This window comes from Macadamia integrifolia, chromosome 9, assembly GCF_013358625.1.
Source record: "Macadamia integrifolia cultivar HAES 741 chromosome 9, SCU_Mint_v3, whole genome shotgun sequence".
In the NCBI taxonomy this organism is placed as follows: Eukaryota; Viridiplantae; Streptophyta; class Magnoliopsida; order Proteales; family Proteaceae; genus Macadamia; species Macadamia integrifolia.
The window spans coordinates 1,666,839-1,683,837 of NC_056565.1; the positions used below are offsets into that span (position 1 = coordinate 1,666,839).

A 16,999-nucleotide genomic window follows, 5' to 3' on the forward strand; every position below is an offset into this window, starting at 1 on the left:
CTCACACTTCTTAAATTACAAACTTGTCAAACTTGGAAATATCAAACAGAACATAAAAACACCATGGTCAAGTACTATCTATCGATTTTGGAATAAGTTTGAGCAACAGACCGACTATGCCTCTATGGGCTGGCAGCCGGAAGAAGTACTGCTTTGACCCCTTGGAGAGGACTTCTGGCTTCTGTTTCGACTTCACCTCCTATTATACCATGATATAGTCTAACACAGATATGTAGTAGGAATATAATGTTCTTTTATCATATGAGCCATCTCAAACATGCCCTGCCACTTTCAAGTGACAACAAATCTGAATGTAACATCTACACTAGCATTCTATTGAAAAAGAACAAAACAAACCTACAAAAACATGCAGGTACTTCCTAACAAAAGGGCATCTTAACTAGCTTTTCATGTTCGTGGTTCAACATGAAAAAGTTGTCTGGAGTTTTTAACTTAGCACAAAGGATGAATGAATAATGTGGAATTCAATTAGGGTTTATATCTAACAAGGAGAGGTGGACATTAGAAAAAGTTCATTCATTCAAGGCATGTAGAAGAATCTTCAAGGGTAAGTTTGTAAGAAGATGTAGGATTCAATCCAGCCTTGAATCCCATATCATTTGTAGGACTGCCTGAACGGTACTTTTTTTTTTCCTTAATTTTTTATTTTTATTTTACTTTTTTCGGGGTTATTCCTTACGATGATCCCACATTGTAGCCATCCTATGGTGGAGATGATGGCGATAGTGAAGATGACGATGGTTGTGGTGGTGGTCTATGGTGATAGATTAGTAAGTCTTCGGGAGAAATATGAGAGGACAAAGGTGGAGCAAGAGTTAGAGCTAATCCAATTTATAAGAGAGACTCAGTTCAACCATGCTTACATGATAACATGTGGAACCCATAGAGTGAGAGTGGCAATAACAACTATCATTGCAAATAGGGGGGGGGGGGATGATTCAAATTCAAGACCAAGGCTCAGGCTTTCTATGACGAGATAGACACACGAATGGTGGTTTCTGCACTCGCATGTATCAAACAAATTTGAGCAGGGTCGAGAGTCAAATAATATAAATCTAATTAAAAAAGGGGGAAAAGAATTCCTTTAGTCGTGCAGCCCTTGCACCCAAACACAAAGGGTGAGGAAATAATGCCTTTACCCTTGTGAAATACAAAAACCCACCCTCCTTTGATGCCACATGATCCCCATCAAGTCATTGATAGGGATGTAAACGGATCGGATCTGAATTGAATTCGGATCGGATGTGAACGGGATCCAAATATTTCTTGATCGAATAGTGATACACCAAAACTGATCTGGATGCGGATCAAATTTGGATTTTCAACCATCTGTTTACTCTTTGACTTGTGTAATCCGGACCTTCCTCCCCCCCAATGAATACAATTTGCTCTTAATCCATCTTTCTAAGTTGTTTAGCTCTTTTCTTCATTCTCTGGTACCTGTCTAAACTTCAAGAACCTTCCAAATCATTAATTGATTATTTAATCGAATCAGATAATTATTTTTCAAATAATTCAGATTTTAATCCAAACACCCTTTGATAGGATCAAATGCGGATTCAAATTCAAATTTCAACTATCCATTTGCATCTCAAGTCATTGTTCCTCGTGCTACGATAGGGCCGCACAACCAAGGAGTGTCATTCTTCCCCTAACTCCCCTCTGAAAAAAAAATTAGAGAAAGTCTTGCGATTCAAATACTAATTAGCTCTTCAGTCTTCACTCTATTGGCAGATACCAACCAATTACACTAAATAATTGACTTCCTCGCTTTCGCAGGGAGTTGTTTCTGGAATAACTGTTATAAAAAGAAGTGAAAACGATACTGCTAGATTTTTAGGGCTGATTATTCTGATTCATCACCTGTGGACCAGACGATAATCTCGCAAAGGTCACAACGGCGACAACTGCTTCAAGTACAATATCGATACTGACGTCAAAACAAAGGTAATCTGGTAAAACACGAAAAGGCCCTGAAAAGTTTTCCCGAAAAGCGCAAAAGACTATTGACCAAAGCCAGTCGTTTCTCATCTCTAGGGAACACGTGGCCATACTGCACCGCTTACAGAAAAAGAATTGAGCTTCCTCATCTGTGGGTCCCTCATTAACTTACCGGTAGATTTTTTTCCCATGCAACCCAGTGTGCACACGTATGCCGCTCCAGCAGCTGCAACAGACAAACTTCAGACTCTCTCTCACTCATAAAACTCGTAGTTTGGTTTACAGTCACTGTTTTTTTCCGTCGCATCAGCTCCGATCTCTCCAAACCCTAGACATGGCTTTCACTCTCTCAGGAATTCATCTTCCTACTGTCCCTACAGCTTGTATTTCGAATCGGACGAGCATCTATAGCGAACGGAAGAATGTGAACTTCTCTCTTCTCTTGAGGAAAGATTCCTCTCCTTGTGAGTTCTTACTATCCTTTTATATCCCTGTGATTCATTTGTTTCTGAATTTGTTGCAGATCAGAAATAATGTTTGCGGCGGTTCTTCCCCTCCCCTCCCTTTACCCTCTCCGTCTTAATTTTGGTGGCTTTATTTAGTTAGTTTTCATTCATTTCCTCTTGCGCTCGGTTTATTGATTTGGTTATGTAGTTTACTGATTCATTGCAGCCCCATTAATTTGCGTCTGATTTTCTTTTTATTCATAGTTTGAACAATCTTTCCCCATGCCTGAGCTGTAGCTTTTTGATTCTACTCTGAGATTGTAGTGCCTCAAACTTTTCCCCCTATTTTGCTGGTAGTATATAAGCTGGAGTTGCGTAAGTCTTGCTGAAATATGCGTATATACATATTTCTTTTGGGTGTGGGGATGGGATTGGGGTGGTTTTTGCCTCCTGGCTGCTGGATAAGTTGTTGGCTCTGATTTAGAAACATCCTTGCGTCATAAAGGTTGATTCCACTAACCTGGTATATTGGTTGACTTTAGATGGTATTTGATGGTGAACTGTTTTTTGGTGCTTGAGGGGAAACTCTAAAGTGGTTCACTGTTAGAACCAGATTCTATAGTTGCAGGTTTGGGAGGAAAGAAATGAGAGATTAAGGAAGGAAGAAGAAGAACAGAGCTCAAGAACAGGGGATTGGGGAAGAAGACAAGAAAAGGAATTTATTTTTCATTACCCAGTACAAAGAGTACTCCTTGTTTTATATTCAGTTACAGAGAAAGATAAGCTGGGTTGTTTAACATACTAACACCCACTTGTCTAACTAACTAACCATCTTTTAAACTAATTACTCTCCTAATGGCTAACCACATAATCTTTTAGCCAATGAGGAACCTACCTTGTCCTTCTTGATACAAAAGTCTGTGGTCCCCTGGTTGAGATTCCTTCTTGATCAGCCCCATTCTCTTCTTGTATAAGTGGTGGTCCATCCACAGGTTGTCCAAGTGTATCATTCCCACCTTCTTCAAAAGACACCTTGTCCTCAAGGTGCAACTGTGGATAAGCAGCTTGAAGAGTTCTGAAATTCTCCCAAGAAGTGTCCTCAGGAGCCAAGCCTGTTCATTGAACCAGCACTTGAGGCACCAATTCCCCACGCACCCAAACTTGACGCTTGTTCTCAGCTGATAGTTGTAACTTATAAGCAACAGAACTCAGCTTTTGGATTATCTGAAAAGGCCCATAATAACGCCTGCATAATTTGTTGCTGGATCGAGCCGCTAATGATTGTTGCTTATAAGGTTGGAGCTTGACAAGAACCCAAGTACCAACCTCAAAAGCTCTATCAATCCGGTGTCGATCAGCCATGTCTTTCATTCGATGTTGAGCCCTCTGCAGGTTGAGTTTCAGTTGTTGTAACAATTGGGAGCGAGTGCTAAGCTCATGATCGACAGCTTCAATAGGTGAAGATCTCTTGATGTATCTCTGAATAGTTGGTGGAGGTCTCCCATAAAGAGCTTGAAAGGGTGTCATTTGTGCTGCCGAATGGAAAGAAGTGTTGTAGCATAACTCAGCCCAAGGAAGAAAAGTGGTCCATGCTTGAGGTCTGTCCATCACAAAAGCCCTTAGATATTGTTCCAAATATCTATTGAGAACCTCAGTTTGCCCATCTGACTGCGGGTGGTATGCAGAGCTCATACTTAATGTAGTGCCACTGAGTTTGAACAAGTTAGTCCAAAATTTGCTGAGGAAAATCGGGTCGCGATCTGAAACAATGGACTTTGGTATACCATGTAGCTTAACCACCATCTCAGTGAATAATTGGGAAACTTTAAATGCATTGAAGTTAGAAGGCAAAGAACCAAAATGAGCTTATTTGGTTAAGCGATCAACTACAACCAAAACAACGGTAGCTCCTTTAGACATGGGTAGACCAGTAATAAAATCCATTGCCACATCTTTCCAAACTTGAACTGGAATAGGCAAAGGATGCAACAATCCCCAAGGATTGGATGTAGAGTACTTAACCTGCTGACAAATGAGGCAGTGTTGGACATATCTGATGACATCTTGTTTCATCTTAGGCCAATGAAATTGAGAGAAAATTCTGACATAAGTTCGTAAGATTCCAGCATGTCCACCTAATGGGGAAGAATGAAATTCATTGATGATAGAGTCCCGCAACTGAGATTGAGAACTGATTCTGATTTTGCCTTTGTAAAATAGTAATCCGTCCTTAATAGAGTAATGGGAATCAATATTAGTGCCTTCCCGTAACGCCTTATGAATTGCCATCAACTCCGGATCAATTTCATTTTCCACCTTCAATTGTGGTAGGATATTAAAGACCGGTTCAGTGTAAGATTGTAGTGCAGACTCGGATAGATCAGTTTCTGGTAATCTGGACAAAGCATCCGCAGCTTCATTTTCCTTTCCAGGTTTGTAGACAATTGTATAAACAAATCCCAAGAGCTTACTGAGGTATTGTTGCTGTTCAAGTGTCTGAATGACTTGAGTCATTAAATTCTTGAGGCTTCGATGATCAGTTTTAATGATAAATTGTCTCCCAAGTAAATATTGCCTCCACTTTTGCACTGCTTGAGATATATCATATAATTCCTTGACATTTGTTGATGTTGTTGCCATTTTGTGAGATAGCTTCTTACTAAAGAAAGCTAATGGATGTCCTTCTTGCATCAACACAGTGCCTATGCCCACATTGGATGCGTCAGTTTCTAGTTCAAAATCCTTGTCAAAGTTTGGAAGAGATAAGACCGGCACTTGAATCATTGCTTCCTTTAATCTATCAAATGCTTTTTGGGCAGATTCATTCCAATGGAAAGCTTCCTTCTTGAGGAGATTTGTAAGAGGGAAAGCTATGCTCTCATAGTGATGGACAAATTTTCGATAATACCCGGTCAAACCTAAAAATCCTCGTAGATGCTTAATAGTGCGTGGCTGTGGCCAATCTTGCATTGCTGAAATTTTTTCATGATCAGGACTAACACCAGCTGCAGAAACAATATGGCCGAGGTAGGATATGGATGCCTGACAGAAACTACACTTGCTTAGCTTTGCATATAGGTGATTTGTCTTGAGACAACCAAGGACCAGCTCCAAGTGATACACATGTTCAAGTAGAGTTTTACTATATACCAGAATATCATCAAAAAACACCGTAACAAATTTTCTCATAAATGGTTGGAAAAGTTGGTTCATAATGGATTGAAAAGTGGATGGTGCATTTGTAAGGCCAAAAGGCATCACTACAAATTCATAATGGCCTTGATGCGTGCGAAATGCTGTTTTGTAAATGTCATTGTCTTGCATTCTAATTTGGTGGTAACCACTCCTAAGATGCAGCTTCGAAAAGAAACAAGCCCCATGAAGCTCATCCAACAACTCCACCGTTGGAATAGGAAATTTGTCCTTGATGGTGATGGAGTTAAGTGCTCGATAATCTACACAAAAACGCCAAGTCCCATCCTTCTTCTTGACCAGCAGTATGGGTGAAGAAAAAGGGCTTTGAGAGTGTCTTATAGTTCCCTGTTGTAAAATCTCTTGTACCAACCGTTCTATTTTAGTTTTCTGAAATTGGGGGTACTTGTATGGCCTTACATTAACTGGTGTAGCTCCTGGAATAAGGTGTATCTGATGGTCATTTGTTCTTGTAGGAGGCAGCCTCTTGGGTTCTTCAAATACCTCAGAAAATTTTTCTAAGATGCTCTGAATCTCAGGAGCTTGCTTGGTAGTTTCAGTTTCGATACTAGAAAACTGATATGCCTTGAGATGGAAATATGAAGCTATGGAGTGAGTTGTAGCCAATTTTTTAACATGCTTGGCTGAGATAGGATCTAACCTGAATTGAGGTTCACCTTGGAAATGTACTGGGGAATTTTTCCGGGTGAAGTCCATTGTTAGCTTCTTGTAGTCCATGACTATAGGTCCCAAAAGGGACAACCATCGAATTCCCAATACTATATCAACCCCTTGTATTGGCAGTACAAACAGATCCATAGTAAATGTATGCCCCTGTAATTCTAAGGTCATCCCAACACATTTCTTGGTACAAGAGATATATTCTCCATTGCCAAAAAATACTTTAAAAGGCTTTGAAGGAAAAACTGGCCATGATAGCATATTGGCTACTTTCTCTTGAACAAAATTGTGGGTACTCCCACTATCGATAAGAACATGAACATGAAGTTTGTTGTAAGTACCTGTTAATCTGATTGTACTTGGGCTAAGTGGTCCTGCCAGAGCATGTAAGCTGATTTCTAGTAGCCCTTCTTCAACAGAATCTAAGATTGGTTCCCATTCAATTTGATTCTCCTCATCTTCTTTACTTTCATCATCCACCATTAAAAGTAAGAACCTACTTTTGCACTTGTGACCAGGAGTATACTGCTCATCACAGTTATAACATAACCCTTTCTCTCTCCTAGCCTTCAATTCCATAGGAGTAAGTTTCTTAATTGGAAGTATAGTTGTTGATGGAGAAAATGGAGGTTTGAGGGCTTGTGTAGGTGGTGTAGGCAATAACCCAGGCCCAGTGAAGTTTCTTGCCACTGCAGGTTCCAAGATCTCCTCATATCATTATTTTTTTGTTCATGTAGACGAGCTAAAGCCATTGCTTGGGTTAGGGTAGTGGGTTGAGCTGCCAATAGCTCTCTTTTCAACTCAGGTTTAAGGCCAGAAACAAGAAACTAATCAAGAATGGTTCTGATAATCCAGTAATACGGTTAGAAAGGTTTTCAAATTGATTTTGATATTTAGCAACAGATGTAACCTGAGTCAATTTAGCCAAATCTTCTTTGTGATCTTTATAAGATGAGGGTCCAAACCTTTGTTTAAGGACCTCCAAGAATCCCTGCCAGTCACGAACAGGGCCATTGGAATACATCCATTGGTACCAAGCATGAGCTGTTCCATCCATGTGAAAAGAAGCGATCATGAGTCATTGTTCGTCTGGAGTCTCGTGATAATCGAAGAACTGTTGTATCCCGAAGATCCAGCCTAATGGATCGGTTCCATCAAACCTTGGAACGTCTAGCCTCATCGATTTGATCGGTTGATGTTGGTTGCAATGTTGAGATGCTGCAGAGTAGCGATCTTGGGAGCTGTGATTGTTCCCGTTCTGTTGATGATCATGCTGGTTGAGATGAGTCATTGTTTCCAGTTGAGCTTCCACAGTTGCCATGAATTGCTTTAGGGTAGTGTTGATCTCTGCAAAGTGTAGATCTGTAGACTTCTTTAATTCACTGACTTCTTGATATTGTGAGGTTTGGAAGCTTTGGATTGTCTTAATGGTCTCATCAAGTTTAGTGAATCTGGTTCCTTCAGCCATGGATTCAACTTAATGAAAGCACCAATGTTAGAACCAGATTCTATAGTCGCAGGTTTGGGAGGAAAGAAATGAGAGATTAAGGAAGGAAGAAGAAGAAGAGAGCTCAAGAACAGGGGATTGGGGAAGAAGACAAGAAAAGGAATTTATTTTTCATTACCCAGTACAAAGAGTACTCCTTGTTTTATATTCAGTTACAGAGAAAGATAAGCTGGGTTGTTTAACATACTAACACCCACTTGTCTAACTAACTAACCATCTTTTAAACTAATTACTCTCCTAATGGCTAACCACATAATCTCTTAGCCAATGAGGAACCTTCCTTGTCCTTCTTGATACAAAAGTCTGTGGTCCCCTGGTTGAGATTCCTTCTTGATCAGCCCCATCCTCTTCTTGTATAAGTGGTGGTCCATCCACAGGTGGTCCAAGTGTATCATTCACTTAGCGGGACTGTTGAAGGTTGGAGCAGGGACCTGATTCCCTTTCTCTTGTTTATCATTGGAGGCTTTGGAGTGGTTGATAAGGTGTTTGAATTCCTCGATTTGTTTGTTCATTATGATATTTTGAGTTTGTTCTGTTATCAAGATATGAGGTGAGAAGTGTTGGGACAATGTTAGGGATTTGACCACACACTGGGGGATGGCAGAGTGCGAGATTTGCTCAATATAATAGTGATTGTGGTTATAGTGATGCGTATAATGGCAAAAAGAAGGTGGGTGGAATTGAATTTGTGCTTCGATGACACCTTTTTGTCATCCCAGTGGGAGGACAATTGCGTGAGGAAGAAAGTTCAACTTAGAATATTCAATTGCAATAAATGTAAAAAATTAGGAAGAACTGTGTAGATACTTTACTCACTCTAGGATTGGTGAAGATTTATCTTAACAAATTCATGCCTCAAAGCAATGTCAAAAAATCGTTTCGTTTCGCTGTTTGGTCAAATCCAAAACCTACTGAAATACCAAAATTTTTCCAAAACAACGTATTTTTTTTAAGTTTTTTGCTTGGCCAGTTTGGGGGACTATAGCCGAATGACCGAAAATTTGATGAAACAGTCCATTTTATGGGCCGAAATGAGAGAGATTTTAACCAAAATGAGCGAAATTTTGGCGAAATGGTGCTGATTCTGGGGTTTGCCTCATATTTCAATTCAGACATTTTAAAATTAGAGAAATTTTGGTGAGTTTTTGAACCATGCTCAAAAGTTGAAGGGACCCAGATCATGTATATGGTTATAAGAGATCAATGTTTTGGGGAGAGACCAAGGCATGATTTCAGTTCTTGCAGCTGGGTTAGATCCGTGCTGCAAGATTGAGATGAAATTGGTTTTTCCTTTCTCCCCACTTTCAATTTACAAGTTTATGCTTGTCCCACACATATATATTTTTAGATATTTTCACCATTCCCCCTTCCCCCTTCCCTGACTCCCCTCCACCCCCAAAAAAACCTGTTCACAAAATAATTGATATAGGGCTCAGAAGGGGTATAACAATAATTTACTATAGATGATCGATGATGATGGAACAGTTTCTTCTGGATTCAAGATTATGGATGATATGATCTTAAGAAAAAAAAGACCAATCTGTTGGACCTATAGGACGCCCAACGTGTATGTGTGTATCGCTTTGTGCATATACTGCTGTAATTTTATTTATTTATTTATTTATTTTTTTCAATTAAGCTTACTGGATTGTCCTTTGTAGGGAAGATCTTTGCTGGAAAGTCTTCTCATGATTCTGATTCTTCTTCAACGGCTACAGCTATTGAGAAAGTCCTCGTCCCTGATGGTGAGGCTGATGTCTCTTCATCCTCTGCTGATTTGGTGGAAACTTCGGCAGCTATTTCAGAAGATTCCCAGGTTTATTTATCAATCATACTGATCTTTGTAGTTTATTTCCTTCTTATTTTTAAACTTGTGCTTGTAGTATTAAAATAATATTTCAGTTTTAACTGTACAATTGCAATAGGGTGAGTGGTTTTCCTTTGACATTTTTCGGGACAGCCTTCTCTGTCTTTGGAACTCTGCTTGAAAATGACTGGTATAGGACTTAGAAAGAAATTACGCCCATGGCTTTTGGGGTTGGGGTTTCTGGTAATTAGGATCAACAAGAAAGGAGTTGAAGACTAAAAAAGTTCACAAGCTGCCTAGCATAGTTTTTCATCTAAAAATTGGTGTTTTCTTCTAGATCCAAAGGTCATCAAGTGGGTTGATATTGAAATTGTGCCCTGGTTGTAGGGCTACCTCCTTTCTTGTTAGATTTTGTATTTCACATCAATGAGTTGGATTGACCCTCTATTTATATATTTTATTTCCCTTCTTTGAATTCTGACCTTCATTGGTAGGTCATCTATCCCAAAAGGAGGGATTTTTTCTTGGGTTTTGACCACTTTTTGTGGTCTCTTTTGCTACTTAAAGGACAAAATCATTGTTTCATTTTGATCCAAAACTAAATCACATTTACTTCTAAATGAAATCTTTATCTAGGCATCTAGCGTAATCGTCAAGTGGATTTTGAGGTCTCTCTTTCTAGAAGAGTTTCTTTTTTATGCTTTTGTAAAACATTGAAGCTTATATTTTAGTGGGGGGAATGTCATTAAAAAAGAAGAAGAAAACAAGTAGAGAATGCACCTTTTACCTTATCAATACTTCTTGAGCATGAGGTGGAAGGAATTTTGTTTCTGCGCGACTTACTGAATGTGAATGAGAGGATAGAACAGAATATAATTTCATACTGTTTTCATCATGGTCATATGTTCTTATCATTCTTGTGGTAGGTATTCCAAGAAGTAGCTGGTATACCCATGGAAGAGGATAGTAAGATTCAGGGTGAACAAAATAATATTTCTTCAGAACCTGGCAGTCATGATAGTAAGGTTGATGGTGAACAACATTCGGTTCCTGTACAAGTTATCGACGGTGCCGCTAAGGATGGGTTAGTGGAAGTGTCTGCTCCTTTAGAAGCCAGGGAAAGTGATGGAAAGTCCAAGGCCAGACCAAGATCTATTCCTCCACCTGGCACTGGCCAGAAAATATATGAAATTGATCCCATGCTGAATGATTTTCGAAATCATCTTGATTATCGGTGAGATGCTGCCTCTCTTTGGCTCTCTCTGATTTTCCAGTGCTTCTATTGAAATAAGGAAATGGCCCAGCAAATTAATGGCATCACATAAAAGTTCTTCTGCACCGAATATTTAAGCAAATGCATGACTAACTTAAATGATTGGAAAAATGTGAAATAACTAGATAATTAACCACTTTAGCTTATTCCTTAAAATGTGTTTCTTTGAAGGGAAGTCCCATTCCTTAGTATTGTTGTGCATCATGTTGTTCATTTTTTCCACTAGTGAAGTTTTGTAGAATTTTATTTTTTGATTTTTGATCTGTCAATTTGCATTTTTCTTAAATCTTACTTCTTTTTTTTTTTTTGGGGGGGGGGGGGGGGTGGGGTGGGGAGCAAGCCGAATTTCACCATTAAGAAATATATAAATCTGGTGAAAAAATAAAATGGAAGAAGAAGAAAGAATATAAAAACAGTAAAGGGAATCTCTCTATTAAAAGGGTAACTTACAGCTGAGCTACCCAATGTTTATGATACGTTCTTTTCGGGTATATCACATTTTATGTTTCCTACCACTCTTTCATATTTCCAATTTTACTCATAGATGGTAGAAACTCCTTTCACCCACACTCCTGCCTGCATGTTTCCTGCATCTTCTGCACCTCCCACCATCCTGGCTGCCTCCTCTGCCATCTCTGCCTGCGTTGGCCCCCCTCATCCTGGCTGCCTTCTTTGTTGCCGCTGCCCTGGCCATTGCCACCATTCCCGTGATACCCCATCATTGTCACCTACTGCCTCCATCACCTTCTGATTCTCTACCGTCTGCGCACCATCGCATCCCTCTGTAACTCCTATTGAGCATCTCCCGCATTCTGCCTCCCTTGCCATCACATTGGCTATTGTAGGCAGTGAGCACCCCAACTAAGCTTTCAATGATGGCAGTTGCACACTAAGTGCAGAGAGAGAGAGAGAGGCCACCATGTCCAGGATCTCCCTTCCAAACTACACCTGCTCTACTTTCAGCCTTTAATGGCTATTAGGAAGGGAAGTCCAAGATTCCAATGTGCACAAACCTCCGCAAGAAGGGCTGATTGTAGCTGGCCTCACCTTCCTATGACAGTTACAATCTTGGGGTTCATGGCCTTGACGGCACTAAGTAGGAGGCAGGTGGCATCCGTATCGTCGTCCTTGATGAGCCAATTTAGGAAGTGCATGCAACTGGGCGTGTCAAAGGTGTACTGTTGAGTGTTGACTCACTGCAATTGGATTTTGATGGTGGTTTGGATCTTGTCTCTGTGGCCAAAAGAGCATTTTTGGTGGTGCTGTTGTACACCGGTCGTACTTTTATGCTTATGGGCTTCTGCACTGTTAGTCAGTAGCGGTTGGAGAGACGGTGGTGTTGATGAGGAAGTTTGATTGGGGAGGATGAAGAGGGCGGTTGAGCAGTTTAAGGTCACGCATATAGTGGTTGTCCCACCGGAAGTGTTTATGATGGTCATAGATGATGTTGTGATGAAGGGGCTGTGATATGAGCTCTCTGGAAGCCTTGATGTATGACGGAGCTCAGCCTACCAAGGATATTGCTGAAAGGTTTAGGGAACGATTCCTTGGTGTTGTCCTAGGCTCCTAGTGCAGGTTAGTGGATGAAAGAGAAGAGGGGGTTGGGTTCAAAACTCAGATTAGGTCGATATAGTGGTCTTAAACTGTTAGGACCCATGATTGTTGCTGGTTCTTCAGAGGGTGATCAGAGCCGGGGGGGGGGGGAAGAGATGCACGGAGAGAGAGAGAGAGAGAGAGAGAGAGTCAGCAGGGGGTAGAGAGAAACAAAGTGGGGGAGAGAGATGCAGAGAATGAGTGGGGAGAGAGAGATAAGCAGAGGGGTTGTTGATGCCACTGGTGTTGGCGGCAATGTTGGAGGTGGAGGTGTTGGCATCGGAGAAGGGGAAGTGGTGGTGGGGGAGGAGGAGAGATCATGGAAGTGTTCTGAGATGGTGGTATGAGCAAAGTTGGAAATATGAAAAAAGAGTGCCTCAAACGTATTTATATGTATGGTACCTCACCTGTAATTACCCCCCAAAAAAGAAAGGAACAGGAAAGGAAAACATATACTCTTGCTTCCAACAAACTCATGTTTCCATTCCTGCCCTTGCTATTACCACCTACATGACAATGAGGGTGGAGGTCTTGACAGAATTATTTACTTTTTCTTTGCATCAGAATTACAGAATTATGTGGAAGCATGAAACTAAATACCATCTTCCGTTCTGTTGGAGTCTTTGCACTTCTAAGAGAATGATGATGCAAGTATTCTCTGACCAGAGCATAAAGCCCTTGTGTTATCACAATGGTTTCACGCATCCAAGGGGCCATAGAGAGGCCTGATAACATCAAATAGTTTTAAGAGTTTCCTTAAAGGAACGAGGGAGAGGGAAGCTCTAGTTTCCTTCTGGTTTGGGATGGAAATGTTGTTATTAGGTCAAAGCTAATAAGTAAACTAAGATGATATGTGAAAAAAACAAAAGAGGGGAAAATTAAACTCCCTTGGTAATCCAGGTCCATCGGTAGTTGGGGGCTCTTTGAGATTATCAAATTTACTTTAGATGGAAAGGTTTCTGATAGCTGTAACGCAAAATTCAGGAACCAAACCCTAGAATAGGCTTAGGGGTCTAGGATCTGAAAAGTAGAACTCCAGGAATAATTTAGAGAAATATAGCAGTAGGAAAAACCATGATATTACATGAATTAAGATAGAAAGTGATAGATAACTTCAGATAATAGAGAAGGAAAAACAGAAATCAGAACAATGAATGAAGAGAAATGGATAAGACCAGATTTGGGTAACTAGAGAGAAGTCAAAAAAGAAAAAGAAAAAAAGAAGCATAAAATACAATATCTAGTATCTAAATCCAGGTTGAGTGTTTTTGATATTCAGCCCTTCAGATTTTATAAATATCTCAGGTTTCTCTAATAGTTTGAAGTGTGCGATTGGATTGATGTTGGAAATTGTGCAAAACAGAGCAGGGATATGGGATATGATAATATGGAATAATAAACTGAGATGTGAAACAAGAATTTAAGGATAATTTATAAAAGCAACAAGTTGGGCTCAAAGTTGGTGATTATTCTGAATCCATATTCCTGCAGACATGATGACTTAAAGATGAAAAGAACAAGTCAAAAACAGGGGTGCTGCTGTGTGCTGGAGTATAGATATGCTAGAATATTGACATGAAGGACGGTGGAATGAAACAATAAGAAACAGAAAAATAGGATGATAGAGATGAGACAGGAGTCCACTTGTTGAGTGCCCACTGTAGGATTCCACCAAGGAAGCCGCAAGAGTCGACTCAAGAAGAACACTACTGAATCCACCACCACAGCTTAGAGAAATTAGAAAACTTAATTGTATAAGATTGTCTTTTGTTGCGGGGGTGGGGGAGTGGCCATTACGTGTACACTGCTGGACAGACCCCACCCAATATGAATCCTAATCTAAAATGGAGACCAAATACAGCAAAGGAAAAAAAAAAAAAAAAAAAAAAAAAACCGAGGCTACGACAAAAACTGAACTGGTTTAGAAATCAATAACAAATGATATCATAAAAAAACTTCTTATAACATCTAATAACTCTAGGAGTAGACTCAAGAAACTCATATTATTCAACAAGGAAAAAGAAACTTACACCTGGACCCCATGGTTTGACTAATAAGGTTTGAGTAGCTCTCAGCTAGCTCTTCCTCTTCCCTAGGCTTGAGCTGCATCAACTAATTCAATTTAAACTTCATGGAAAATAACTCAACTGGACCTATTGTATGTTATCTGGACCTACTTTTCCTGTTTGTTTTCAGTTGATTCAGCTCCAAGGAACATGAAAGTTTTATTTTCCTATAAGCTCATGTTGTAACCCAGAAAAGTGAAAATCCTCTGGAAAATGTCGTCACATTTTCTTGCATGGTTATTATGGCTGGAGAGGAATTGAATTAGCTTTTGAGGCTTGAGGGAAAAGATTGAAGCATTTAATACCATGCGTGGAGATTGGGGCCATTGGACAATCTTTGATGTAATGGGCTATTCTTTGGTGACTTTAGATCATATACATTCACATTGGATCTTGATGTTCTGGTATAGCTATGCATCTCAATTGCTTATAAAAGGCCTATATTTGATGGTAACCTTATTGATAGATCAACTATTAACAAACATCTGTTGGGCACAATCTTTTTTGTATTAACAAGGTGTATCAGTGTATGTTGCACATGAGCTGTGGCTCTCATTAATGAAGCCTTTGTCAACAATTCCTCCCTTTTTTGGTTCAATTCCACATGCTTCATTGGCTCATGTGAAATGTTGTAAATTTGGCAACTTTGTACCTGGGACTAAATTCATATTTTTCCAAATGTCTTTGACGGGTTGTAGCACATCTGGATCTGGTAGCTTTCCCAACATCATGTCAAAGGAATTGGACAGAAATTTCTTGCTATCTGTCAGCTGTTGTTTTTCTTCCTTTCTGGTCAGAGCCGCCACTACCACTCCTATCTGCTTACATTCTGGCACAGTTTTCTTTTAAGAAGATTCTGATATTCACTGCTCTTTAGGGTTCTATAACCATAGTTTTTTATCTGGTTTTAGTCTTCAGCTGCAACAGAACCTGATGATGTTGGACTTGAAAGAGTATCTGTTGTATTTTTTGCATACATATTGGATGTCAACCTGTTAATGTATTCTTCATGTTCCCACATGGTTTCTTCCAAAGGGAGACTGATGAACTTTATTGGTCTATTTTTGCTAGTGGTTTACTCCTTTATTGTCTTTTTCAAGGCTTTTGCTGCCTTCTGCTGGCATGCAATGACATTAACTTTTGGACACTTGTTGAATTGCAGCTATGGGCATTACAAGAAAATGCGTGAGTTGATTGATAAGTACGAGGGTGGATTGGAAGCATTTTCTTGTGGGTATGAAAAGTTTGGATTCAATCGAAGGTATTACTATCTCATTTCTATCCGGTGAAATGTCTGGGAATTATTTCATCTGGTTTGATTGAAACAGCTCATTTGTCTTTAAATTTTAATCGTCTTTCTCTATACAATGGAGAATGTTTTAATGCACGCTATTTAACTTCTGTTTAATGTATATCGTTGTCAGGTATCTGTAAGTTGTGTTTCTAGTAGCAAGGCCGCCACTAATTTATTGTTTCCACAGCTGATTATTTTTTACTTTCTTACTTTCTGATGGATTAAATAAAATTGCTAGTTGAAGACAATTCTCTAACTCCTAGTTGTCATGGCGCCTTGGCTTCCCAGTTCCCTAGGTGTTGGAGGCGGTCTGGATGCAAGGCAACACCAAGGCACTTGGATGCCAAGGAGCGCCTAGGAGACACCTTGGCAATTATGCTCTAGCTGCAATATATTGCCAGTGCTTTCGGCACAGGAATCTGCAAGTACAACCAATTTGAATATTTAAAGTTGTCTTCTTGCGCCCCCCCCACCCTTACTTTTTTTCATTGGGATTTTTGTATGATCTTTCTTCATGTGCTCCAGATTTACATTTTCAGTGTCTATACAACTTGCCTATGCTTGTGTGCTTGTATTAAACAATCCCCTAAGCCAGTATAATGTGGGAGATTGGGTAGATCTCCTTGTCTGATGCTCTTTTGGTGCTGTCACTTTCTTTAAGACAGTTCTGCTTTCAGCACGCTGATGCACTTGTGGGAGCTTATTCTGTAACCAGTGCTCTTTAAAAGTATGGGAAGCGGTTGAATTTCTTTTAGGTTTATATGATTCCAACACAATATGATAGGGAGGAATTTCTATAAGTATTTGAATTTAGATTATGTAGGGCTGTTGATTTTCCATAGGGATTTTAATGTTTTGTGGGAGAGGAACAGTGGCAGACAGGGGAGAGGAGGAAGGAAAAAAGCATGAAACCTTTTGCAGTCTCATTTGGCCACAAATGAACTTATGAACTCAAAGGTGGAGGGTTATGATTCAGTCATATAGTCGCTGACCACCTACTTGTACAGATGGACAGTTCTTCTCTCAGGCGAACCAGAGATAAATTTCTGCTGTATATTCAAGAAGCTATTTGCTTTGCATGGTTGAATCGTAATTGACATATTCTTTTCCAGTTGCCACCTAGATCAGAACCAATCTGCTTTTAAATTTGAGTGTGTAGGGAGAATCTGAAGACTTTT

The 16,999-nt window shown here is 39.8% G+C and overlaps 1 protein-coding gene across 1 annotated transcript; it reads left to right on the forward strand.

The window, feature by feature from the left end:
• Positions 1–1,972: 1,972 nt before the first annotated feature.
• Positions 1,973–16,510, forward strand: LOC122089363 (1,4-alpha-glucan-branching enzyme 1, chloroplastic/amyloplastic-like). Its single transcript, XM_042659023.1, has 5 exons — positions 1,973–2,426; positions 9,450–9,604; positions 10,522–10,829; positions 15,690–15,788; positions 16,110–16,510. Exons 1-5 carry the CDS (start codon positions 2,174–2,176, stop codon positions 16,177–16,179), a joined length of 885 nt encoding a protein of 294 aa, XP_042514957.1. The 5' UTR covers positions 1,973–2,173; the 3' UTR covers positions 16,180–16,510.
• Positions 16,511–16,999: the final 489 nt, after the last annotated feature.

Bases quoted from the DNA above. Each gene is read 5' to 3' on its own strand.
- LOC122089363 (XM_042659023.1), top strand. From the start codon at position 2,174: ATGCCGCTCCAGCAGCTGCAACAGACAAACTTCAGACTCTCTCTCACT. The intron at 10,830-15,689 runs GTGAGATGCTGC...GTTGAATTGCAG, and splicing joins CGAAATCATCTTGATTATCG to CTATGGGCATTACAAGAAAA. The intron at 15,789-16,109 runs GTATTACTATCT...TTGGCTTCCCAG, and splicing joins AAGTTTGGATTCAATCGAAG to TTCCCTAGGTGTTGGAGGCG.